Source organism: Mobula birostris, chromosome 14 (assembly GCF_030028105.1).
Source record: "Mobula birostris isolate sMobBir1 chromosome 14, sMobBir1.hap1, whole genome shotgun sequence".
Taxonomy (NCBI): Eukaryota; Metazoa; Chordata; class Chondrichthyes; order Myliobatiformes; family Myliobatidae; genus Mobula; species Mobula birostris.
In genome coordinates, this window is record NC_092383.1 from 33,017,368 (window position 1) to 33,043,684 (window position 26,317).

The 26,317-nt window shown below is 40.2% G+C and overlaps 1 protein-coding gene across 8 annotated transcripts in view; it reads left to right on the forward strand.

The window, feature by feature from the left end:
• The window catches only part of adamtsl3 (ADAMTS-like 3), a 776,875-nt gene that overhangs the window by 543,121 nt on the left and 207,437 nt on the right, over positions 1 to 26,317 (forward strand). For all 8 annotated transcript variants that reach the window (XM_072278334.1, XM_072278335.1, XM_072278336.1 and 5 more), the window contains 4 exons: positions 1,288 to 1,399; positions 1,601 to 1,739; positions 11,105 to 11,155; positions 25,559 to 25,763. In XM_072278334.1, the coding sequence (XP_072134435.1) occupies positions 1,288 to 1,399; positions 1,601 to 1,739; positions 11,105 to 11,155; positions 25,559 to 25,763 (507 nt within the window). The remainder of the gene's footprint in view (positions 1 to 1,287; positions 1,400 to 1,600; positions 1,740 to 11,104; positions 11,156 to 25,558; positions 25,764 to 26,317) is intronic.

The following is a 26,317-nucleotide window of genomic DNA, read 5'->3' on the forward strand; positions in this document are numbered from 1 at the left end:
GTCAGAACTGGGAAAGAGACAAAATAAACGATCTGTAGCAGATCATGCAACATCGACGAGAGAAAAAGAATTATTAATGATTCTGATTGAAACCCTGAAGCAAGGTTCCAACCTGAAGCATTGACAATATCTTTCTCCCCATAGATGCTGCTCGGCCAGTTGAGTTCTTCCTGCAGATTGCCTTTTGCTCCAGGTTCTAGTATCTGCCATCTGTTGTGTCTCCAGGAGACAAGATAAGCTTGTTAAGCATCCTGGAGGGCCGGGGAGGTGGGATGGGGGATGTCTCTGATAGGGTCATTCGGATAAGCTGTAAATCAGGTTGTCTAGTCATTGAGTGAGTGGGAATGTTGACAAAGGAACTGAGATGAAATAATACAGGAGTCACAAAACGCAGAGTTGGAAGACATGTCACGCTGGCATGTCCTTCAATTCTACAGGGAGAAAAAGAAAATAAAAGAGGGGAAGGGGAAAAAACTAAGCAGAACGAATATTACAGATGGGCGGTGGATACAAACTGAAATCAAGTTACCTGATGTTATAGAATTCAGTATTAAGTCCAGAAGGCTAACAGAGATGAGGTGCTTTTCCTGAAACTTGGAATTTGGCTTTATTGCAGAAGTCAGAGTTAGAAACTGATAGGTAAGGGTGAGAATGCAATGGAAAATTAAAGTGGCTGACAGCTGGAAGCTCGGGGTAACCCTGAGAACTGGCTTCAGGACATCAGGACCTCTCAAAGGAGTTTATAATCAACTGCTTAGATTTTAAGAATAGTTCCTACTATAGTAAAGGAAATACAGTGGTCAGTTTATGCACATTAGAGGCCCACAAGCAGTAGTAGGTTGTATCATCATATTATCTAGGTTTTTAAAGGGTTGTGGCCTGAGTGATTTGAGTAGGATATGGTGAGTGAGGGGCTGTCCTCCAGCTCTCCTTTCTGTTGTGCTTTGAGTTTTATATTGAACCAAGACGCCAGGCAGGGAATTCATGTCACTTTTCATTTTGAAAGACGGCCTAGCTGACACTGCAGTGCTTCCTCAATGAGATCTCTACTGAAAGGCCTGAAATAAGCAAATTTGGATAAAATCTCTGATTTCATTAGTTCAATCAGTTAAAAAACAAAAGACAACATATCCAGTCTGGTCGCATTGTAAGTAAGCTCATCCATCTCTGAATTTCAGAATACTAACCTGGATGAATCATTAAAGAATTCTCACATTCCCTGAGGTATTGGCTCTTTCTTGGTACTTGACATTTTAAATGAGTGCGTTTTCTCCTTTAATTGTTCAGACTCGGTATGTTTCTTCGAGGGACAGTGTCGTCCAATTCATGTTCTATCAGCCCATCAGCCATCAATGGAGAGAGACCGATTTTTATCCATGCACTGTCACTTGTGGAGGAGGTAACACATTATTTTAAAAGAATTCAGTGTATTTTTTTATCTTTACATGAAGTTGTGTCCAAAACACTTTTGTTATCCTGCTTTTTTACTGCAAGTTAATATGGATAGGTGCTCACTGGTTGGCATGGACCTGGTGAGTCAAATGCCCTGTTTGTTTGTTGTATGATTCTGTTCCCATGTTTTCTTTCTATCTGTTTCCAGGTTACCAGCTTAGTTCTGCCGAGTGTGTGGATATACGCTCTGGCCGTGTTGTTCCTGAGCACTCCTGCAATTACTATCCAGAAAACAAAAAACCCAAGCCCAAGTTACAAGAGTGCAATATGGATGACTGTCCTTCTAGGTGCGTCTGTGCTCAATGGTAGATATGCCATGGAGGTGCTGAGTCATCAGAGGTTTGCTGGTTGCAAGCTGTGACTTTGTAATGTTGATTCTTCGTGCCTGCTTTCAGCCTGTAAAACTTGGTATCAGTACTGAATGCTCATAACTTCTGCTCTGTAATGACTTTTATTGGCTGCCAGCAAAGAAATGAACAAATTGTCAGAGGCAATTTTAAATGCAAGAGGTAAGAACAAAGGCTACAGAGCAAGTAGGCGAGATGAAGAGTAAGTACTTTTATAACTCTTGAGATAAAGTACAGGAACACAGATGTAAAAATAAATCAAAATGTTGCAAATCCAGGTTAGCATTTATAATGACACGATTTTGTTCCGAGTCCAGGAGACTGGCGCCCACTGTTTAAACCACTAAATCAGATTCTTTTAAAAATGTCTCACCAGAAAATAAAAACTCTGCATGAATACACCATCAATATAACAGGTTTTGTCATGTTATTGCTAGGCAATGCTCCGTTGATGCTGTTTTCCAGGAATCCCTTCTAAACCAGTGCCAATTTAAAGCTGGCACAACACAAACTTCTTGCTCTGAAAACATTTCAATGCCAAACTCCTCCTCTTACCCTCAAGCAGAGTGGCAGAGAGTATGAAGGCAAAAAGGTCATGATAAATCTTTATTAAACATTAGCTCAGTTGCAACAGAGTTATTGTCCCCATTTCTGGCTACCACACTTCTGGTAAGACGAAGAAGAATTTAGAGAGGGTGCAGAAAAACTGTTCTAAAATGATCCATTTAATTGTGTGGTAAAAAACTGGAGAAACCGGGGTTGTTCTCCTTGGAATAGAGGAGACTGCAATGTAATCTGATAGAGATAGAGGAGGATAACACAGAGAAGATAGGGAGACACTGTTCACTTTGGTGGAGTGGTGAAGAACAAAGGGAAATAGAGTGAACACAACTGACAACCAAACCAGAAGTAACATGATGAATTTAGTTAGTATCTGGAATTGATCCACAATAAACATTGTGGATTGTGCAGATGCGGGATGTCCAGAGTAACATTCACAAAGTGCTGAAGGAACTCAGCAGCTCACGCAGCATCCATTGCTGTTCCTTTCCATGCCTTGTGGTGCACCGGGCAGCAACCTTGCCATTCCTTTAGCATTTTTGTCTTTTTTTATGAGGCCGAGTTGCTAACTGGATGCTCATCCCAGCACAGATGGAAAGGGTGCAAGGCGCAGATCGGATTCGAACCCAGGACCACTTGCCTCAAAGTCCGGTGCATATGCCACTACACCACCTCCTGGCAAGGCAGGATCTATGGAGAGAAATAAACAGTTGATTTTTCAGAACTGGAACAGGAGGGTGAAGAATCCAAATCCTGATCCACAATGGTTACTTTCTAGACAGCTGAGTGGAACTTTAATGAACAAACTAAATATCATTGGCCTTTTTGCAATTACACACAAAAAACACAATAACTATTGTGAGGCTGTTCCAGATACTAACTACCCATTATGTAAGAAAAATCCTCATGTTCCTTCCATTTACCAATGAGGACATTTGGTTTACCAACTGTTGTGTGTGTTTCTGGGAAATAAACCAGGCCACATAGAGCATGTGTCAGCAGTGAAACATTTGTCAACCCACAGTGATAGATTTGAAAAGCTAGTGTAGAGGAAAGACAACTCTCAGGTAGAAGAAGTAAACCCAGCAGTTTCAATGAAATGAGAGCAGAACTAGTCTAGCTTTATTCGCATCAAAGTTTGATAAGCAAAGCTGTAACTGACCAGTGAGAGGTTTGCTGAAGGAGATGTGGTTGGTATGGTATATGTGGAATTCTAGAAAGTGTTTAGTTAAGCACTGCATGGACTTGTCATTAAAATTGAAGGCTTTGGAATAAAAGGTGCTGTATCAGCGAGGGCACAGAATTAGCTAAGAATATCAGTGAATGATTTCTTTTCCTATTTAGAAGAAATATAGAAGGGTTCTATGAGGGTTCATTTTAGAACGAATGCTTTTCATGATGTATTGCTGACCTGGTGAGAGCTGAGGATCCACCACACCTTTTGCCCTGCCATCCTCATTTCCCCCATTCCCGTATGAACTCTGTCCTTGCATCGTTTAGTATTGTGCCTTCCTGTTGACTACCTTTCCTCAATATACAACAAATTACAATTTCTAACATTTCATTGGCCATGAACCTACCCTTTCTACCAGCTTGTCCAAATCCCCTAGAAGTCTATTACAACCCTCTTCTCTGTGCACTATTTCTCCTGGTGTAATCACAAAGAACCTAGAACAGTACGGGAGAGGAAGAGGCCCTATGGCCCACAATGTTGTGCTGAACTATTTAAGCTAATAAGGGAGCATCCATAATTAAGAACCCCCAGCACCCAGGTCATGCCCTGACTCTTAGCTACCACCAGGAAAGAGGTACCAGGAGCTTCAAGGAACATACTCAACGATTCAAGAACAGCTTCTCCCCTCCACTGTCGGATTTCTAAATAAACATTAAACTCATGAACACTACTTCGCTACTTTTTTTTCTCTTTTTGCACTACTTATTCAATTTATCTTTTATTTACACGTGTGTGTGTATGTATGTGTATATATATATATATTTACCATAACTTACTGTTTTTATTATTAAGTATTGCAATGTACTGCTGCCGCACAACAACAAATTTCATTACATATGACGGTGTTATTAAACCTGATTTTGATTCTGATCTGAAATGAAAGAAAATCTGCAGATGCTGGAAATCTAAGCAACACCCACAATGTGCTGGAGGAACTCAGTAGGCCAGGCAGCATCTATGGGAAAGAGTAAACAGTCAATGTTTCGGGCCGAGACCCTTCTTTCGGACTGGAAAAAAAGATGAGGAGTCAGAGTGAGGCCTCCTCATCTTTTTTCCAGTCCCGATGAAGGGCCTTGGCCCAATGAAGTTGACTTTTTACTCTTTTCCGTAGATGCAGGCTGGCCTGCTGAGTTCCTCCAGCACTTTGTGTCTGCTTCTGATCTAATCCCTTCTGCCTGCTCATGGTCAATAACCCTCCATTCTCTGCATATTTGTGTCACTTGCAGAATCAGAAATTGTGCCCTGTAATCCAAATCTAAGGCATTAATCTATACTAAGCATAGCGGGTGACCTGGTACCATCACCTGAGGAGTATACTTCCCTCCATTAGGGAAAGCAACCTTTCATCCCTGCTCTGTCTCCTGTTACTTCATTAATATTTTCTCCAAGCTGCTACAGCCCTTTTCATTGCATGGGCTTTTATTTTAGCAAGCTGGTAATGTAGCATTTTAGCAAATGCCTCGGGTAGTCTTCTAGCACACAAGAGTTTCATCTTGCACATCCAAGGAAGGACCTGTGTGAGAAGCAGATAGGCACTACTGGGATGAAAAGGAAACTTGCTTATGAAGACCATGGGCCTTCTTATCCAAGACATGAGTATATACAAACAACAAAGACCATAGTGCCAAACCCTGTGGTTCACCACTGTTTACAGACTTCCCGTCAGAAAAAGAAATTTTGTCCACTTCTTGCCAATGTTTTTTGGAACAGAGCAAAAGGATTTAGAAAGGATGTTGAAGAGGTTTACCAAAACGATTGCATAGATGAAAGATTTCAGTCTTAGATGGGAGAAGCTGGGAATTTTCATCTTGACACAGGGAAAGCTGAGAAAGAATCAGATATTTGAAACCATGATGGGTATAAACAGAGTGGATAGGAAGAAAGCATTCCCCTATTCCCATTGGCATTGAATGAAATTGATTCATAAAAGAACCAAAACAGGAGGAATTACAGTATGAAATGAATGGTCCAGAATTCACCTTCAGGGTGGTAGTAGAGATAGAACTGATTGTATGTAAAAGGGAACTACATAAATACATGAAAGGAAAGGATAAACCCAATAGATCATGCAGAAATCCAGAACAACACATACAAAATGCTGGAGGAACTCAGCAGATCAGACAGCGTCTATGGGAGGGAATAAACAGTTGACGTTTCAGGCCGAGACCCTTCATTAGGAAAGGAAAAGGTTTTCACAGCAATTGGGCAATAGAAGGGCAGTAAGTGTTGCTGAAGTAATTTTGCTTAGATCTGGCGCAGTCTTGAAAGGCCAAACAATGTCCTCCTGTCCAAGCCTGTCTGTGATTCCACAAAAATTTCCTGGCTACTTGAGTGGGCTTTGAACCAAAGCCTTGCACTAAGTGAACTAAATCCCCAGATTACTGATCGAATCAACACAGCATTACTAATCCACAAATATTAATAACATGAAACTCACTTTTGTTAGTTGGTCATTAAGTAACATTGAAACGAAGCTTACTGCCTCCAGTGCACACATAGTTAAAGTTGCTGTTGGTGTTTCCTTTGTTATGGTGATACATATTTCTCAGTAATGAAGGGACAGCACTTCACCCTCTTCACACTGACAGATGCCCACAGGAACTTGTATTTGTAATGAAAGCCAACCTGTTGTCTTTGGAAGTTTGATCCAATCCATCTGGAAATTCTTGCTTAGAAGTGTGAATCAGATTTAACTCACACATCAAAAGCAAAATAAAGAGTGGAAAAGAGAGGAAGAGATAAAAGAGAGAATCTAAAAGAAACAAACTGTATTTCTTCATAAAAGTCATACTTTTATGGCGAGGAAGCTTCTTTGGCAGAGATTACGACCATGACATACTACTGTTACATCTTCAAGAGGTGATGCCTGAAGAAGGCAGCATCCATCATTAAAGATCCTCACCACCTGGGACATGATCTCATCTCATTATTACCAGCGGGGATGAGCTACAGCAGCCTGAAAATGCACACTCAACACTTCATGAATGTTTTCTTCCCCTCCGTCATCAGATTTCTGAACAGTCCGTGAATCCATAAACACTTCTTCATTATTCATTTTTTGCACAACTTATTTATTTTGTAATTTCTAATAATTTTCTGTTTTTGCAGTGTACAGCTGCAGCAAAATGACAGATTTCATGTCATATAAGATGATAATAACAAAACTAATCATTTAATGACATAATTAGTAGGTAAATACCTCAACTTCATAGGCTGCGTGTACTCTGGTGATAAGATATTGCAAAGGAATAGGATAAAGCTGAGACGAGAGAAAATCTGCGGATGCTGGAAATCCGAGCAACACACACAAAATGCTGGAGGAACTCAGCAGGCCAGGCAGCATCTATAGAAAAGAGTACAGTCGACGTTGCGGGCTGAGACCCAACTGCAGTTTTGGGATTTAACTGAGCACACATGCAAACTGAGACCTCATCATTTGCACTGAGAATTCCCTGTATGCAGTGCAGGTCCTCTGGGAATTTATGAAATTGTGAGATGCACTTACTGACAGAATTTCAGAGTGAAATCTGGGTTACGGGCAGCCAAGAGCCCTGTAGCCCAAAGCCATGTAGTGCACTCTCTATTTAGATGTGATCAGCCGCAGTGAGATCTGTATAAGATCACATGGTCACTCACTGCAAAGAATTCTTGCCACTATCTCAGAAACAAACTTTTGCTTGTGAATAGTCTGTGGGTTCCAAGGAGACAAAACCAGTATCAACTTTGTGTTCTGTAAAGAACTAAAGATGATAGAATGTGTCCAATTTTAAGAGAAAACCTATTGAGATGCATACAGTATTTAATGGTACCAAAGAGATAAAGTAATTCAATTGAATCACCAGAATATCAGAATCACATTTATTGTTACTGTATTATATGGTATGGAACTTGTTTTGTGGCAGGAGGACAATGCAAAGACATAATATTACCATAAATTACAAAATAATTAAATAGTGAATAAAAAGCACAGCAAGGTCCTTCTTGTGTCTGTGCACAACTCCATATTGATTGATTAAACACATGCACGCAGGAGATGGCTTTAACTGGTGTATTCACATTGCAGCGAGAGAGAGAGAGAGAGAGAGAGAGAGCAATGTGTATGCATAGAGTGGTCATTGATCTAAAAGAAATAGATCCATACTTCACACTTCCTCCCCCTTTAGATAAATGCAACATAAAAATGTATATGTACAAAACTTCCATTGCTTTCACAACCCATATTCCAAATAAACATGCTTTCACAATAACAGTACATAGTTAACTTCACAGTTCTAAAGATTCAGTCTTTTGGTGTAGTGTTCTGTTTCTTTCAAAATAGCGCCGCTGGACCTATGGAGTGGCATTAGGATTGGCAGGTGTCTGGTCAATGATAATGTTCTTGATGTGCCTCTGAACATGTGTAGTGGTGTCAGGTTTTGTAGGGGTGTTGTCTAAGACAATGTTCTCCATAGCTAGTGTCACGTTGCTGTCAGTGACATGATCACCACTGGAGGGTAAGTCCGGTGTCCGTAGTGTGTCCAGCTTGTTGCATGCAATCAAATCAGGTGTGTCCTTTGGTTGAGCATCCAGTATCTGGTCCACGTGACTTCTATGTCTGATCTCCAATATCCACTGTGTACATCAGTGGTCCAGTTCTTGTAGGTATCCTACCAGGTGTCCACTTGTCTTCTCAGTAACCACGTGCGATGACTTCCTGTCTAACCTTGAAGCTCCTTGCCGATTCACTTGGTAACTGGCTGAATTGTTTATTCTGCATGTACCTCCATAGGTTTCAGAGGTTCTGTGAGATCTCAGATTTCTGCTCAGGAGCAACATTGCAGGTGTTTGATCTGATGTCGCATGAACAGAGTTCTGATGCACAGAAAGGAAGTTGTCCACCTTGTGCTGTAGAGAAATGTCCTCCTTTTCCATAGCTGCAATAGACTTGTTGAATGTTTAGATAAACCTTGCTGGGTGGTGAGGAGCTGGCTTGAAATATCTGACGCCATTTTTCTTCATGAAGAGTTCTTCTGAAGCGTAGTGTTGTCCGTTGCCATTCACAATTTGTTCTGATAAGCCATTTCTAACAAAGATAGTCCTCAGGGCAGAGACAGTCTTAGCTGAGGTGGTTGACTTCATTGATATAACCTCTGGCTACTTCGAACGAGCATCCACAGCAATCATGAACATGGAGTCCATGATGGCCCAGCAAAGTCAATATGTACTCTTTGCCATGGTGACGATGGCCGCACCTGCATGTGTGACGGTGCCTGTGGGGTGCATTTTGAACCTTTTGGAATCCTGTACAGCTTTTGGCCAAGTCTTCAATCTGTTTATCTGTTCCCTCCTGAGACACCTCAGTAGCATTAAGCAGCTGTGCCAGTCTCTGATTAGTGCTACGACTTGGGCTGCAGTTGCCTGGTGATGCCACATTGGGAGCTTTGATTTACTGCCAGTCTAGTTGGATTTTTATCGACTATAAAGCTCTAACTGCTGTGTTTGACCTCCATACATCACATTCACTTTCAGTTTGTCTTTGGAAGACTCTTTTTCACTTGTGTAGGTCTTTGGCATCTCTGAGATATTCTCTAATGGTAGCTTAGAAAATAGTCTTGTAGTCAGCCTCTGAAATTTTTGATAAATCTGATTCTGTATCCAGCTGCATTTTCAGTTTTACACCAGGCACATCTATTGTGGTCCAGATGATTTTGTGATCTGCTGCAGTAATACTATGCAGTCCTACGCATGCCAGCTCACCTTCTTCAGATTCTGTGTTTACTGATTCTGTTTTACATTCAGAAACTTTATGCATTTTCTTAGTTTTGTGTGTGAAACTCTTCACTTGATGTGGTTTTTCCTCTTTGGTTGTGCTTTTTGTCTGCCTTGCACACTCTCTCTTTGTGACCTTGTCTGTGACACTTTCTGCCAACTTTTTCTTTGAACCAACAGTCATTTGCAACATGCGTCAATTTGCCACATCGATAACATTTTTTGGCCTTTTGTACCATTCAGGGACATATTGTGCATTTCACATTCTGAACCTTTTTCCTGTAGTTCTGCTGCATCCTAATGATATTGCAATGGTCAATGCCCTTTCTAAGGTTTGGTCTCTTTCTGCCAGTAGCCTCTTTGGAGTGCTTTGACTATGCATGCCACGTACAAGCCTGTCCCTTAATGCATCAAAAAGTCTATCTCTAAAGTTACAGTACTGGGAAGGTTTGTGCAGTTCTGCAATGTATTCAGGAACGTTTTCATCCTTTGACTGCTTCCTTTTGTAAAATCTAAATATCTCAGCTATTACCAACAGCTTAGGGCTCAGGTGATTTGGTAAAATTGTAATAATGTGGTCGAACGTCTTGCTTGCTAGCTTTTCAGGGGTTACTAAGTTGTGTAAAAAACTACTTTCTAGCACCCATTAAGTTAAGAAGTGAGTGGGCTTTCTTTTGCTCCTCCATATTGTTTGGGTTGCAGTACAGTTCCATCTTTTCGATATATGACTCCCAGCCTTCAATAGTGTTATAAAATTCGTCAACTTTCCTGACTGAAGCCATTGCCGTGTTATTTTGACTTGTAGGTTTGCTAGTTGTGTTTCTCACTGTGTACTATACAGGCAGTTACTCACTTATCCATTTGTTAGCATCCATGATGGCCTTCATACTTTTTAACTCTTGCAGTTTTCTCCCCTAACTGTCAGCGCAGTTAGTGATATTCTCTGTCATTCAGATTCGTACTTGTCGCCAATTTGTTGTGTCTGTGCAGAACTACATATCGATTAAATAAAAGCACACATGCGGGAGATGGCTTTAACTGGTGTATTCACGTTACAGTGAGAGAGAGAGAGAGAGAGATAGACCAATGCACATGCGTAGGCAAGAGATCAATGTGCATGCACTGACAATAGATGAATACACATGTTTAGGAGAGTCATTGGTTTAAAACAATTAGATCCATTGTAGTGTTGATGGGACCATTCAGAAATCTGATGCAGAGGGGCAATAGCTGTCTCTGATTCTTTGAGTGTGAGTCTACAGGCTCCTGTACTCCCTCCCTGATGTTAGTAATGAGAAGAGGGGCATAAAAGGAAAATTCCTAATGGTGTGTTAATATTTAGAATGGGTTCTCACACAGCAAAGTGGAACTCAGTTATCATTTACGAATTAATTATATGCCATGTGATATGGGCACGATTCGCGTTTTTGGATGGAACATTTCATTTCCATATAGATTGATAAATATAAAAAAATGTTACACATTTCCCTTATGGTCAAACTTCAGATCTTAACAACCTTGTCCTACCTGCTGATATCACCATCCCTACTATAGTGAATATTTATCTCAACATGTGTGGCATGTATTATGTTCTATTAGCACACAAAACATTTCATACAGTATACACAATGTGAACAAATACATTAAAACGTGGTGAAAAATTAATACTTGAAAGTTTTCTCAGTGTATTTGTGTATGCATGCAAATATATACTTACATGTTTACAGTACTTTTATCTAAATTAGCTTTTTCTCTCCTGCAGTGATGGCTTCAAGCAACTTGCAATTTACGATCATTTTCAACCACTTCCACGGTATGCATAACTTGATAATTTGAACTGAGATAACACAGAAAATATTGCATTAACCTTGTCAAACATTATGTAGCTATAATGTGATTCTCAATAGCAGATTACAGAGCTAGTTAATCTTTAGATTTAAAGCAACCATAAACTTGATTTTGCATTGTTGTTATCAAAACATATTTTGTAGGCAAGTTTCTTTCTCTATTAAGATGTTTATTTCTTATAAATTCTATACAGTATTATTCGTTTGCAGTAAATCAATTCAGTAATGTATTATAGTTTTTCCCAATTATCCTTCCTTCTTGCTTTCCCAACTTCATAGGATGACAAACCAAAGTAATCAAGGTGGGTACATTACAAGGTCTCTTAAAACTCCTCTGACAATGACAAAGAGGAGTCAGGCTATCTCATTTTTTTCTCCCTCTTGATGTTATAGTCCTGTCATCATAGTTCAGGTTTCTTGATAGTTTGACAATTTCCTCATTTGTTATACAGGCCTTGACCTTGTTGAACACACACAAAATGCTGGGTGACTCAACAGGTCAAGTAGCATCTATGAAAATGAATAAGCAGTCGACACTTTGGGCCGAGACCCTTCATCAGGACGAGAAAGGAAGGAGGAAGATGTCAGAATAATAAGATGGGGGCAGGGGAAGGAGGGCTAGTTAGAAGGTGATAGGTGAACCCAAGTGGGTGTGAAAAATAAAGGGCTGGAGAAGAAGGAATCTGATAGAAGAGTGGACTATGGGAGAAAAGGAAGAAGGAGGGTCACTGGTCAGAGGTGATAGGTAGGTGAGAAGAGGTAAAAGGCCAGAGTGGGGAATAGAAAAAGAGGGAAGGGGGAAAGGAAAAGAAAAAGATGGAAAAAAAAATTACTGGAAAGAGAACTTGATGATCATGCAATCAAGTTGGAGGCTTCCTAGATGAAATATGAGATGTTCCTCCTCCAACCTGAGAGTGGCCTCATCGTGGCAGAAGAGGAGACCGTGGACTGACGTATCAGAACAGGAATGGGGATAAGAATTAAACTGGTTGGCCACCAGGAAATTCCTTTTTGGCAGATTGAGCAGTTCCCCAGTTTACGTTGGGCCTCACCAATGTAGAGGAGGGTGCATCAGGAGCACCAGATACAGTTGATGACCCCAATAGAGTTGATCCTGTTCTTTGGCAGCTTCTATGAGGAAAGACTTGTATTTAGGAAGTGTTTTTTAATGACATCAGGTTGTCCCAATACAGTAATCTCTTGATTTAGGCATATTCAATTAACAAATTTTCACTCTGATGATCTTGTGTGTACAACTTCCAATGTACAAAGCCATATCTTTTCTATAGGGAATAGCATGCTCCTCCCTCATTATTTTGATATTTCCATAATGCATTTTGGCCAGCCTTTTCAACTTGTACTTGACAAAATGATTTCCAGAAATTCATTCCCGAGGTATTAATGTAGAGCCAATTTGGCATTGTTTGGTGTGTTCTCACCATTACATTATAGGAAATGGAACATCAAATCTGACACAGCAAGCTCTTAAAAACAGTAATTGCATGTTCCTGTTGACCTTCCATAATTTTTATTGGTGCATCACAGAAAGCATCCCATCCTGGATGCATCAAAACTAGGTATGGAAACCTCTCTGCCCGAGATCATAAGAAGTTGCAGACTTCTGTGGACACAGTTCAGTTCATAATGAAAAGCAACTTCTCCTCCAAGGACTCTGACTATATTTGTTGTGCCTCAGGAAAGCAGCCAGCAGAATTGAAGACCCCTTCCATCCGAGACATTCTCACGTCTTCCCCCTTTACATTAGCAGAAAATACAAAAAACTTGAAAACATGCAGCACCAGGCTCAAGGACAGCTTCTATACCACTGTATTAAGACTCTTGAACAGATCTCTTGTACATTGAAAATGAACTGTTGACCTCACAATCTCACAGTACACCTTATCGTCTATCTGCGGTTCAGTTTCTCTGTAAGTGTAACACTATATTCTGCTTTCTGTAATTGCTTCTCCCTTAAGCTCCCTCAAAGTATTTATGTATTGAAATGTATAGATGACTTGCAAAACTCAGTTTCTCACTGTACCTTGGTACATGTGGCAATAATAAACTAACATTAGTACAAATCGACGCAGGTAATTTATTTCAGCGAAATTGATAGATTCTGTCTCAGACACTGGGAATAACGATTCTGCTTTTATCCTCCTTTACATCAACCGGAAAGAGCAGACAGTGAATCCTTTTAACATTTCATTTGGAAAATGTCACCACAGAATGTGCAGTATTTCCTCCAGACCCTCACTGAAACATCTGTTCGCCAGTTTTGAGCATGAGTACTGAGTTGCTATGAGGCTTTGAATGAGATTTCTGGCAGGTACATTTCCAGTGCATAAATGGAATGAAATAGATTTCCCCTATAGCTTCACCATCATAGAAGCTCAATTTAGTTAGATGTTTGTCTCCTGTAATGAAGATAACTGAGCAATTTGGTAAACCACTGATAGGAAAATAAGCAATGAAATTGATCCATTGAGTATATCCTCAAGAAAATCAATCTCAGGGTTGTATTTGTTGACATATATGTATTTTAATAATAAATTTACTTTGAACTTTAAACCATTAATACTATGTTCATAGAGAGCAAAATTTAAGTGTAAAAATTTCAAATTTAAAGTCTTCATTAGTATTATTCTTTCACTAGGTCTTAAAACAAAGCACAATAAACTCAGAGTGGATCTATTCAGAAGCGCATTTGTTATCTTCAAGGGGAAGTTCACCTTCGCTCCTTACTATGGATGGCAGGCAGCTTCTGAGTTACAACTTACAAAGTCGGTTTTTATGTAGCTCAGCGGTTATCAGTTCGAGCTGACTCAGTCCCCCCACTTAGCAGCTGCAGTCCGATCTTTCATCCATTCGAGATCACACAATCTACCAATCCCCCTCACTTACCTTCCCCTTTGGTTAAACAATTAACAAAACATTACATGCCTTCAGTCACATATACTCTTAGCATATAGCAAAGCACTCTGGGATTATACTGATTCCATTTTGCACATTACAAAATTCTAAATATATAAAGATCACAAAGCTTCAAATTTATTTCCACAATGTACTGAACGTATGACTTTAAACATAAATTTTGGCCAAGATGCTATGGTGGCTGATGACCAAAACCATAAAGATATAATATCCAGATTGACACAGGTGTAGAAAGTTGCTCAAATTACGTGTGACTTCACCAGCCACTGATAGATAATTATACTTGGGCATTTCAGCACTCTGTGAGTTTCATGTTGCAGGTGATAAGGCACAGGGACAAATCTTTTTTATGAAGATTTTAACAATGTTATCAGACTGTTGTAATAATGACTTATTAAATTGTTTATTCAGACAATTGAAGTTTTTTTGGTCTTGGCTATAAATGTATCTCAGAAATTAGCAATGCTGGATTGACCTTTATCATGATGTTATGGTATTTAATGGCATATGTTTGATATTGCAACAATGAATACACTTGACTAGCTGTTGTGAAGTCACAGAAACTAATAAATTCATACATCCTGTCCTGTCTTTGAGGCAATGATTATGCAACGGTTCCCATTGCAAACAGGAAGACTTGAACATTGTTTTCACTGACCTTTGAAAAGTTTAAATTCAAAAATAATTCATGATCAATGTACACAGCCCTGAGATTCATTTTCTTTCAGGCATTCACAGTAGAACACAGAAATACAATAAAATCAATGAAAAAACTATACACAAACTACCGTGGGGTGCCACAGTAGCAAAGCGGTCAGCCTGACACCATTACAGGTCAGGGCGTTGGAGTTCATAGTTCAATTACAGCGGCATTTGTAAGTAGTTTCTACGCTTTGCCTCATGATCACATTGGTTTCCTTCAGATGCTCTGGTTTCCTCCCACAGTCCAAATGCGTACTGGTTAGTAGGTTAATTGGTCATTGTAAATAGTCCTGTGATTTGGCTAGGGTTAAGTAGGTGGTTGGAGGGCAGCACAGCCCATTGGGTGGCCAGGGCCTGTTCCACACTGTGTCCCGGTATACACAGATAAATAAAACAAAGAGTGGTGAACATCCGATTTGCAAAAGAAGACAATCTGTGCAAATGCAAAAAATAAATAAGCAAGCTGATAAACATGTAGATAAATAAATAAATAAATGCTTGATTAATTAATAAACACAAAAGACGAGTTGTCCTTGAAAGCAAGATCATAGGTTCTGGCATTAGTTTATAGTTGAAGTGAAGTTAGCTGTGCTGGTTCAGGAGCCTAATTGTTGAAGGGTTATAACTGTTCCTGAACCTGGTGGTGTGGGACCTGAGGCTCCTGTGTCTCCTTAATGGCAACAGCAAGAAAAGAGCATGGCCTGGATTGTGGGGTCTCCTTGTAAATGAATGCTGCTTTCTTGTGGTAGTGCTTCTTGTAGATGTGCTCAATGGTGGGGAGGGCTTTTCCTGGGATGGACTGGACTGTGTCCACCTCTTTTTGGAGGTTTTTCTGTTCCTGGGTATTGCTGACTCAAAATACCTCAAATGGAAAAATGTTCTCGTTTCATCCAGATACATATCAGGCAATACATGAGTTAACTGTGGCACATGCTGCAGACAGGGATGCGGATAGGGACTGGAAGTGCAATTCTGTTTATGTGCCAATGAGTTCCAGAATGAAACTGATGAAGAAATGATTATAGCATCTATATGCTCTTTAGCAAGAGAGATGGCAGCACTAGAGTTTGAATTAATAAATCTATCCATTTACCGTCAGTAGGTTTAGATATACAGTATGTTTCCTTCCCCTGTAAGATATGAATAAGGGAACATTTGCATGCTCTTTTAATATACATATATTAATTGTTTAATTATACAGTATCCAGTTTAAAATATTACTTTAACCAAGATCTTTTTTAAAGGATATACTGAAACTTTTTTTTTGGTTTTTCACAACTAAAGTACGATACATTACTGTTTTCATTAACAAACGTGAGAACATCTGCACATGCTGAAAATCCAAGCAACACACACAAATGTTGGAGGAACTCAGTAGGCCAGGCAGCATCTATGGAAAAGAGTAAAAAGCCGACATTCAGGCCGAGACCCTTCATCAGGTTCACAGATTCTGCCTGACCTGCTGAGTTCCTCCAGCAGTTTGTGTGCGTTGACTGTTTTCATTAACATTTTTTTCTCTATTTAGATTTTTCACTTGTGGTCCAATTCAATGTGGCAGCCTTGCTTAATAAACTCTTGTGCCTGATTGCAAGGTGGTGACAGCAGGAAATCAAAATGATTTCAATCAAACGCTTTCAGCTCTACTAGCAGTTCACTTTCACTTGTTTGTGATTTGGCTTTTAGCAACCCTTCTTAATTTCTTTTCACTTTACTGATTCAGTTACTGTTAAATTTGTTGCGATTGTGTCTCTGAATGAATTGCACTTGTTTCCACTTTGAATTCTCATTCTGCCATATCCTTCATGAATATTTGCAAAAGTTAAGTCTATTGCTAACACTTTGCCCAAGGCAGAGATGCTTCCAATTTTATTTGTATTTTGTATTTTGCAGCTGTTTTTAATGTTAATGATTTCACCAATCCATCACAAATAGTGCAGAGTCGATACTATTTATCATGCAAGTATTTTTGAGATCATTTGATGTGCAAGCAGGCTATGTGTTTTCAGCACACAGCTCCATGCTGCGTTAAAGAGGTGTTGATCACAAAGAATCTGTCATTGATATATGAGGTTTAGTCGCTGGGTGCAGCAGAAAATGGATCAGGATTGCCATTCATCAAAGTAGTTACAGTACATGTATTCAGGGCTGGATTATTATCTTCACTACTTCTTTGTTCAGCATTCCTTAACTTATTAAATGAATAACCATGGATGCCTAATCTTATCATCCAAAAAAAAACAATTCTTTATAAATGAGTCAATCTCAACTAAAAGCAAATCTTAGGTAATCTAGGTAAATTGCCATCGTGAGCTTTGAAAGAGTTGTGCCCTACTGATTTTTAACAGAAGAAGTGAAATATTTATTTTTGCTTATGTTATCTGCAGTGTTTCCTATTTCCTCAGTGGCAGAGGGCCAAGGTAGATTCATTCTAATAAAGTCTCCAATCCTGTTTGAATTGGATTGATCTACCACACATTACAGGTTCTCGAGACAAATATTTATGTTTTTATAATATGTTATTTTCAGCTAAAATATCTGCACAAGTTACTAAAACATTCAGATCTGTTTCATATTCGTTTTTACTGTGTCATTGAGTAAAAATTGTATAAATAGTTACTGGGGCTATTAATTTGTGCCATTTAGATAGTGAGTCCAAATTGTAATTAAATATACCACTTATCTGGTGGAAGTCATTCTGCTAGTAGGTACAGATAAATGTATTTAATAACCAGATTTATGATTATTAAGGAAATAATTGTGAAATATTATATTAAATTACAAGCTGACAGTCATAATGTACATAACTCAGAATAGGAAAGAATTAGCAACATAAAGCAAGATTTTTTTGAATTAAAAAAGCTGTATTCAGTTAGGAAATTACATCACACTGGAATGTGCATTCCTATCCAGTTTCATTCTGTGCAATTAAAATGGGTGTGTTAACTTACGTATTTTGCAAAGAGGGATGTATTTGGAGATATTTTTGTCATTGCATGTATGGTCTCCAGTGTAAATTGGTGGAGCATAAATTTTCTCATAAAGGAAAATTAATGAATTGCCTTGATTAAAAGTCCTTTCATGATTTCAGGGCTACACAGACAATAAAGTATCAGTTTGAAGTTTAGCCATTCAATTTAGGAAATATTGCAGCAACATTTTATTCAGCTCAGTCTGAATAACAGCAGTCTAGCCTTTGACCAGTTAGCTTTCTTTTAGGTATAACGTGGGTGAAATAATATTGCAGTGAAGTTGTGGGGCAAGAATCCAGAGATATTCATTCAAATCCCATCATCGCATCTGGGAATTGAATGAATTAAGTAAATCTAGAATTTATGCCAATCTCAGTAATTAAGCTCTTGGGTTTTTTGTAAGAACTAATGTAATTCACTCATCTTTTTATGGAGGGGAACATTTGCCAACCTTGCCGAGTGTGGACTAAATGGGACTCCAGACCCACCAAAGTAGTGAAAAAAAAAACTGATGATATAGGAAATAACCAGCAGGTCAAGAAGCTTCTGTGAGAAAGAAAAGGAAGTAATATTTCGCCCCAAGGCTGTTTCTTTCAGCATAGGTGCTAACTGACTGCTTAATTTTCCTGCATAATTACTGATTTCCATTATTTGCAGCTTATTGACCTTCAGTCTAGAAATGTAGTTATTTCTTAGCTCTCAGTTGGGGATGGGCAATAAATAGCAACATTTTCAGAGATGTCTTCATCCCTAGAATATCAAGCCTGCACATGTAGGCTCCTCCCAGTCTCCACCCAGCTAACAGGAGTCATCTGCCACTCGCTTCCAACTCATCACCTGCAGCCTATTTAAACCCATCCGCAATCATTGTTCACTCAGACAAATCAGTCACCCTCAACTATTGCTCCTCATCACCTGCAGCCTATTTAAACCCATCTGCAATCTTTGTTCACTCATACAAACCAATCAACCTCAACTGTTGCTCCCCGCCTTCAGTTACCTCATTCCCTGTGGGTTTATCATCTGTTCTTTCTTGTTTTGTGGCCCTTCATGGCTTGTAATTTTGCAGTTGATCATTAAAGTTATTGCTCACCCACTAAGTCATCTCCGCCACTCTGCTTTTTCATTAAGCCTCCTCTACATTTCCTGACATAGAACTAAAATAAAATCAGGGGGCAAAACAGTACTGAGGAGCTTCCTGCACAGCCAGCCAGCAGGGGAAAACATTCAATCTACTGGAACAAAAGTTACTAAAAATACCATTTGCAACTGGGCTGAATTCTACAGCGAGCCAGGTAGGACAGGTATTGTAGAGCAAAAGTAGTATTGCCTTGAATGGCTTGCACAGGGATATGATTATGTTAATTTTCCTTGACTGTGAAGTAAAGATTCCAGATGTTCATTGGCATCCCAAGTAATGGCTAAACAGGAAATGAACAAGAAACCTTCTGAACAGTGGCAGACATGATCAGATGGGAGCAGAAACTCAGAACATATGTGTTGCAAAGCTGTTGTTCAGCAGGCCACTTAGCAACAGCATTGCTCTTAGAATCATCAATTGTAATATTTCAAGTTTTTCCAATAATTCTTTGCTGACTTTTCACTTTGCTGTGTTAATAGAAATCATAATTAACAATACACTTGGCAATGAATTTGTGAAGTCATAACTTGCAGGAGTGATACCTCTCTCTCCCTTGCTAGTGAGAGAAAGAGAGCCAATGGCATGCCAGACTGCTAGGATGAACAGTGTTTTTTGATGGACTGTAGCTCAGAAGGGTAGGGAAAAGAAGAGGAGGGCAGTTGCAATAGGGGACTCGATAGTAAGGGGGTCAGATAGGCGATTCTGTGGGCGCAGTCCAGAGACCCGGATGGTAGTTTGCCTCCCTGGTGCCAGGGTCCGGGATATTTCTGATCGTGTCCAAGATATCCTGAAGTGGGAGGGTGAGGAGCCAGAGGTCGTGGTACATATAGGTACCAATGACATAGGTAGGAAAAGCGAAGAGGTCCTGAAAGGAGAATATAGGGAGCTGGGAGGGGAGTTGAGAAAAAGGACCGCAAAGGTAGTAATCTCGGGATTACTGCCTGTGCCACGCGACAGTGAGAGTAGGAATGCAATGAGGTGGAGGATAAATGCGTGGCTGAGGGATTGGAGCAGGGGGCAGGGATTCAAGTTTTTGGATCATTGGGACCTCTTTTGGCGCAGGCGTGACCTGTACAAAAAGGACGGATTACACTTGAATCCTAGGGGGACCAATATCCTGGCAGGGAGATTAGCGAGGGCTACTGAGGTGACTTTAAACTAGAATGGTTGGGGGGTGGGAATCAAATTAAAGAGGCTAGGCGTGAGGAGGTTAGTTCACAACAGGGGGATGGGAACCAGTGCAGAGAGACAGAGGGGTGTAAAGTAAGGGTAGAAGCAAAAAGTACTAAGGAGAAAAGTAAAAGTGGCAGGCCGACAAATCCAGGGCAAGCATTAAAAAGGGCCACTTTTCAACATAATTGTATAAGGGCTAAGAGAGTTGTAAAAGAGCGCCTGAAGGCTTTGTGTGTCAATGCAAGGAGCATTCGTAACAAGGTGGATGAATTGAAAGTGCAGATTGTTATTAATGATTATGATATAGTTGGGATCACAGAGACATGGCTCCAGGGTGACCAAGGATGGGAGCTCAACGTTCAGGGATATTCAATATTCAGGAGGGATAGACATGAAGGAAGGGGAGGTGGGGTGGCGTTGCTGGTTAAAGAAGAGATTAACGCAATAGAAAGGAAGGACATAAGCCGGGAAGATGTGGAATCGATATGGGTAGAGCTGCGTAACACTAAGGGACAGAAGACGCTGGTGGGAGTTGTGTACAGGCCACCTAACAGTAGTAGTGAGGTCGGAGATGGTATTAAACAGGAAATTAGAAATGTGTGCAATAAAGGAACAGCAGTTATAATGGGTGACTTCAATCTACATGTAGATTGGGTGAACCAAATTGGTAAAGGTGCTGAGGAGGAGGACTTCTTGGAATGTATGCGGGATGGTTTTTTGAACCAACATGTTGAGGAACCAACTAGAGAGCAGGCTATTTTGGACTGGGTTTTGAGCAATGAGGAAGGGTTAATTAGCAATCTTGTCGTGAGAGGCCCCTTGGGTAAGAGTGACCATAATATGGTGGAATTATTCATTAAGATGGAGAGTGACATAGTTAATTCAGAAACAAAGGTTCTGAACTTAAAGAGGGGTAACTTTGAAGGTATGAGACGTGAATTAGCTAAGATAGACTGGCAAATGACACAAAGGATTGACGGTGGATATGCAATGGCAAGCATTTAAAGGTTGCATGGATGAACTACAACAATTGTTCATCCCAGTTTGGCAAAAGAATAAATCAAGGTGCACCCTTGGCTGACAAGAGAAATTAGGGATAGTATCAATTCCAAAGAAGAAGCATACAAATTAGCCAGAGAAAGTGGCTCACCTGAGGACTGGGAGAAATTCAGAGTTCAGCAGAGGAGGACAAAGGGCTTAATTAGGAAGGGGAAAAAAGATTATGAGAGAAAACTGGCAGGGAACATAAAAACTGACTGTAAAAGCTTTTATAGATATGTAAAAAGGAAAAGACTGGTAAAGACAAATGTAGGTCCCCTACAGACAGAAACAGGTGAATTGATTATGGGGAGCAAGGACATGGCAGACCAATTGAATAATTACTTTGGTTCTGTCTTCACTGAGGAGGACATAAATAATCTTCCAGAAATAGTAGGGGACAGAGGGTCCAGTGAGATGGAGGAACTGAGCGAAATACATGTTAGTAGGGAAGTGGTGTTAGGTAAATTGAAGGGATTGAAGGCAGATAAATCCCCAGGGCCAGATGGGTTGCATCCTAGAGTGCTTAAGGAAGTAGCCCAAGAAATAGTGGATGCATTAGTGATAATTTTTCAAAACTCGTTAGATTCTGGACTAGTTCCTGAGGACTGGAGGGTGGCTAATGTAACCCCACGTTTTAAAAAAGGAGAGAGAGAGAAACCGGGGAATTATAGACCGGTTAGCCTAACGTCAGTGGTGGGGAAACTGCTGGAGTCAGTTATCAAAGATGTGATAACAGCACATTTGGAAAGCGGTGAGATCATCGGACAAAGTCAGCATGGATTTGTGAAAGGAAAATCATGTCTGACGAATCTCATAGAATTTTTTGAGGATGTAACTAGTAGAGTGGATAGGGGAGAACCAGTGGATGTGGTATATTTGGATTTTCAAAAGGCTTTTGACAAGGTCCCACACAGGAGATTAATGTGCAAACTTAAAGCACACGGTATTGGGGGTAAGGTATTGATGTGGATAGAGAATTGGTTAGCAGACAGGAAGCAAAGAGTGGGAATAAATGGGACCTTTTCAGAATGGCAGGCAGTGACTAGTGGGGTACCGCAAGGCTCAGTGCTGGGACCCCAGTTGTTTACAATATATATTAATGACTTAGATGAGGGAATTAAATGCAGCATCTCCAAGTTTGCGGATGACACGAAGCTGGGTGGCAGTGTTAGCTGTGAGGAGGATGCTAAGAGGATGCAGGGTGACTTGGATAGGTTGGGTGAGTGGGCAAATACATGGCAGATGCAATTTAATGTGGATAAATGTGAAGTTATCCACTTTGGTGGCAAAAATAGGAGAACAGATTATTATCTGAATGGTGGCCGATTAGGAAAAGGGGAGGTGCAACGAGACCTGGGTGTCATTATACACCAGTCATTGAAAGTGGGCATGCAGGTATAGCAGGCGGTGAAAAAGGCGAATGGTATGCTGGCATTTATAGCGAGAGGATTCGAGTACAGGAGCAGGGAGGTACTACTGCAGTTGTACAAGGCCTTGGTGAGACCACACCTGGAGTATTGTGTGCAGTTTTGGTCCCCTAATCTGAGGAAAGACATCCTTGCCATAGAGGGAGTACAAAGAAGGTTCACCAGATTGATTCCTGGGATGGCAGGACTTTCATATGAAGAAAGACTGGATGAACTGGGCTTGTACTCGTTGGAATGTACAAGATTGAGGGGGGATCTGATTGAAACATATAAAATCCTAAAGGGATTGGACAGGCTAGATGCAGGAAGATTGTTCCCGATGTTGGAGAAGTCCAGAACAAGGGGCCACAGTTTGAGGATAAAGGGGAAGCCTTTTAGGACCGAGATTAGGAAAAACTTCTTCACACAGAGAGTGGTGAATCTGTGGAATTTTCTGCCACAGGAAACAGTTGAGGCCAGTTCATTGGCTATATTTACGAGGGAGTTAGATATGGCCCTTGTGGCTACGGGGATCAGGGGGTATGGAGGGAAGGCTGGGGCGGGGTTCTGAGTTGGATGATCAGCCATGATCATAATAAATGGCGGTGCAGGCTTGAAGGGCCGAATGGCCTACTCCTGCACCTATTTTCTATGTTTCTATGTGTATCTTGGTCTCTCTGAGGGTTTTGCTATTGCTTGCATGGTGTGTGTGGGGGATATTTCCTGCTGGAATAAGTAGGGGGAGAGGGAGGGTTCTCTGATATTAAATGGAACCATTGAACCATTCCAAGGTGATTGTAACATTGCAGGAAAGAAGGTCAAGAATGGTAAGTTTTATATTTTTGGTTACTTATGGTCCATTGTCTATTTTTAGAATGTTAAAAGATAAGAAACAAGAGTAGTAGACTGAATAAAGGATTGATCATTCACAACTGGAGATTAAAATAAGTTTCTTCACTCAATGATTGCTGCATCCATGGATTTCTGCACTCAAAAAAGATTGTGGAAGCTCAGTTACTGGCTGTATTCTGACATGTATTGTTATATTGAGGGAAATCAGAGGATATGGGGTTACTGCATGAAAGAGGAACCGTGCCTTAAGTGAGTGGTGAAGCAAGCCTACTCCTGCTTCAACAGCTTGTACGTGTACAGTTCTGCACTTTGTCTTAAGGACTTAATTGCTGTTTCCGGAACATTACTGTGTGCATATTGGCTCTTGGATGCACATTAATAGTAACTATGAGTGGTCTTCAAAATTATTCCGTTGTATGTAAAGTGCTGTGAATGGAGATGTGGTCAATGAAATTTGACGGCTTTTGGAGGAGCAAATGTGTGTGACGATATTACAGGGCGTAAACGTGCAAGTGTGACTGTGGCCTCAAGTTAGATGTGCTTGCAAACCAGTTCTCCAAACCACCACCCTCCTGTTGCATGTATCCCCTGCTTTGGAATATTAATCTAAAGGTTAACCTCCAGTTTGAGTTGGTAGTAAAGAAGGTGAGTGCAATGTTGACATTCATTTCTAGAGGTACAGAATATAAGAGCAGGGATGTGATGTTGAGGCTCTATAAGGTACTCATGAGACCACACTTGGAGTATTGTGTGCAGTTTCGGGCTCCTTATCTTAGAAAGGATATACTGACATTGGAGAGGGTTCAGAGAAGATTCATGAATGAAAGGGTTATCGTATGATGAATGTCTGGCAGCTCTTGGGCTGTATTCCCTGGAATTCAGAAGAATGAGGGGGGATTTCATAGAAACATTCCAAATGTTAGAAGGCCTGAACAGATTAGATATGACAAAGTTATTTCCCATGGTCGGGGAGTCTAGGTCAGGAGGGCACGACTTCAGGGTTGAAGGACGTCCATTTGGAACAGAGATGCGGAGAAATTACTTTAGTCAGAGGATGGTAAATCTGTGGAATTTGTTGCCACGAGCAGCTGTGGAGGCCAAGTCATTGGGTGCATTTAAGGCAGAGATAGATAGGTTGTTGATTAGCCAGGGCATCAAAGGGTAAGGGGAGAAGGCAGGGGAGAAGGCAGGGGAGTAGGGATGACCGGAAGAATTGGATCAGCCCATGATTGGATGGTGGAGCAGACTTGATGGGCCAAATGGCCTTCTCCTGCTCTTACATCTTATGGTCTTATGAAAGGTGTTTTGATAAAAAGCAAAAATGGGATTTTGAGAAAAGGTTAGGAACTTGACTTGTGAATCTGTTTGAAAGGTTGCACTGCAGCTATTCGCACTGGTTCATGAAGGAGCAGTTCAGGCTTTATTTCATGCAAGGTGGTGCATGCAGCAGCATCTTGGAAATTTAGGAAAGGTGTTAAAAAATAGGTAAATTCTATGTGGGTCTCAAGACTCCTGGGACAGATAAGGTACGACCATTCCCTGATACGTCTCCACCTTGACAAAAACACAATCACTGAACAAACCTGAAGCTAAAAAGCAACTTTCATGAGATGGTTCATAATTGAAGCAGTACGGTGGTGTAGCTAGTAGTACTGCTACTCACAGCTGCACTGACTGAGGTCCAACCCTGACTTCCGGTCCTATTGTGTGGAGTTAGTAGGTTCTCCCGCATGCCAAAGACATGAGGGTTGGTAGAGTAATTGGAGACAATAAATTGTATCTAGTCTATCAGTAAATAATAAAATTTGGTGCCAGTTGATGAGAATGTGGGGAGAAATTTTTAAAAATAGAATCTATGTAGAATTAGTGTTAGTGGGTGGTTGATAATCCACCTGGTTGGGCCGAAAAGTCTTTTTCTGACTCTCCCGAGTCAGAATCTAATTAGCTTTACAGATACTTCTCTGAAATCTTTGCAAATACTATTTACCTCATGTCAGTTGTGCAACGGTGCAGTCATGCATGAAGCACAATTGAATTCAGGTTGTTGCCGGTTTATGGAAGTTGTTTTGCTTGGTGTTGTCACTCCCAATAGCAATGGAGATGTTCTGCTTGTACTCATTATGCTTATCAGACCGTGTTTTATTTCACCAGTTGGGAGAGCAGCCCTTGGACAGCGTGTTCGGTTTTCTGTGGAGGTGGAATACAAACACGAAGTGTCCCTTGCATTGAAGAGAACATGTATGGTGAAATTATCCCTGTGGAAGAATGGAAGTGCATGTACGCATTTAAACCTCCAGTCATTCAAAGCTGCAACCTTTTTGACTGCCCAAAGTGGATTGCCATGGAATGGTCACCAGTAAGATCATCTTTATTTTAGGAGAGGTTCTTATGGTAAACTGGATATCCTTATAAAAACTGTTTAACATCCCAGAATTTCTTTCTTTCTTTTTAAATCTTTTTATTAATTTTCCAAAATTATGAACAGAATAACAATATTGATACAGAGAGATTGGAATAATCTCATTGTTGATAAACATGTACAAAAAAGATTTCAAATAATACAGGTGTAATGGACTTCCAAACTCTTAATATAGTTAATCATGGAGAAAAAAGAAATAAAAAGAAAAAAAAATACAAAGAAACCCCCCAAAAAACCAAAAAAAACTGAATAATAAACCCAAAAAAAAACCAAACGGAACAAAGCAAGGCTGGACCAATATCTTAAATCGAACACGTTCAATAATGTCGTCAACTCCGCTCCTCTATTCATATATTTTAAGTTAATAAGAAGGATTCGGAAAGGTCAAATTACATCATATGAAAATGTTGTATAAACGGTTTCCAAGTCCCTTCAAATTTAACTGAAGGATCAAAAATGTCACTTCTGATTTTTTCTAAATTTAAACATGA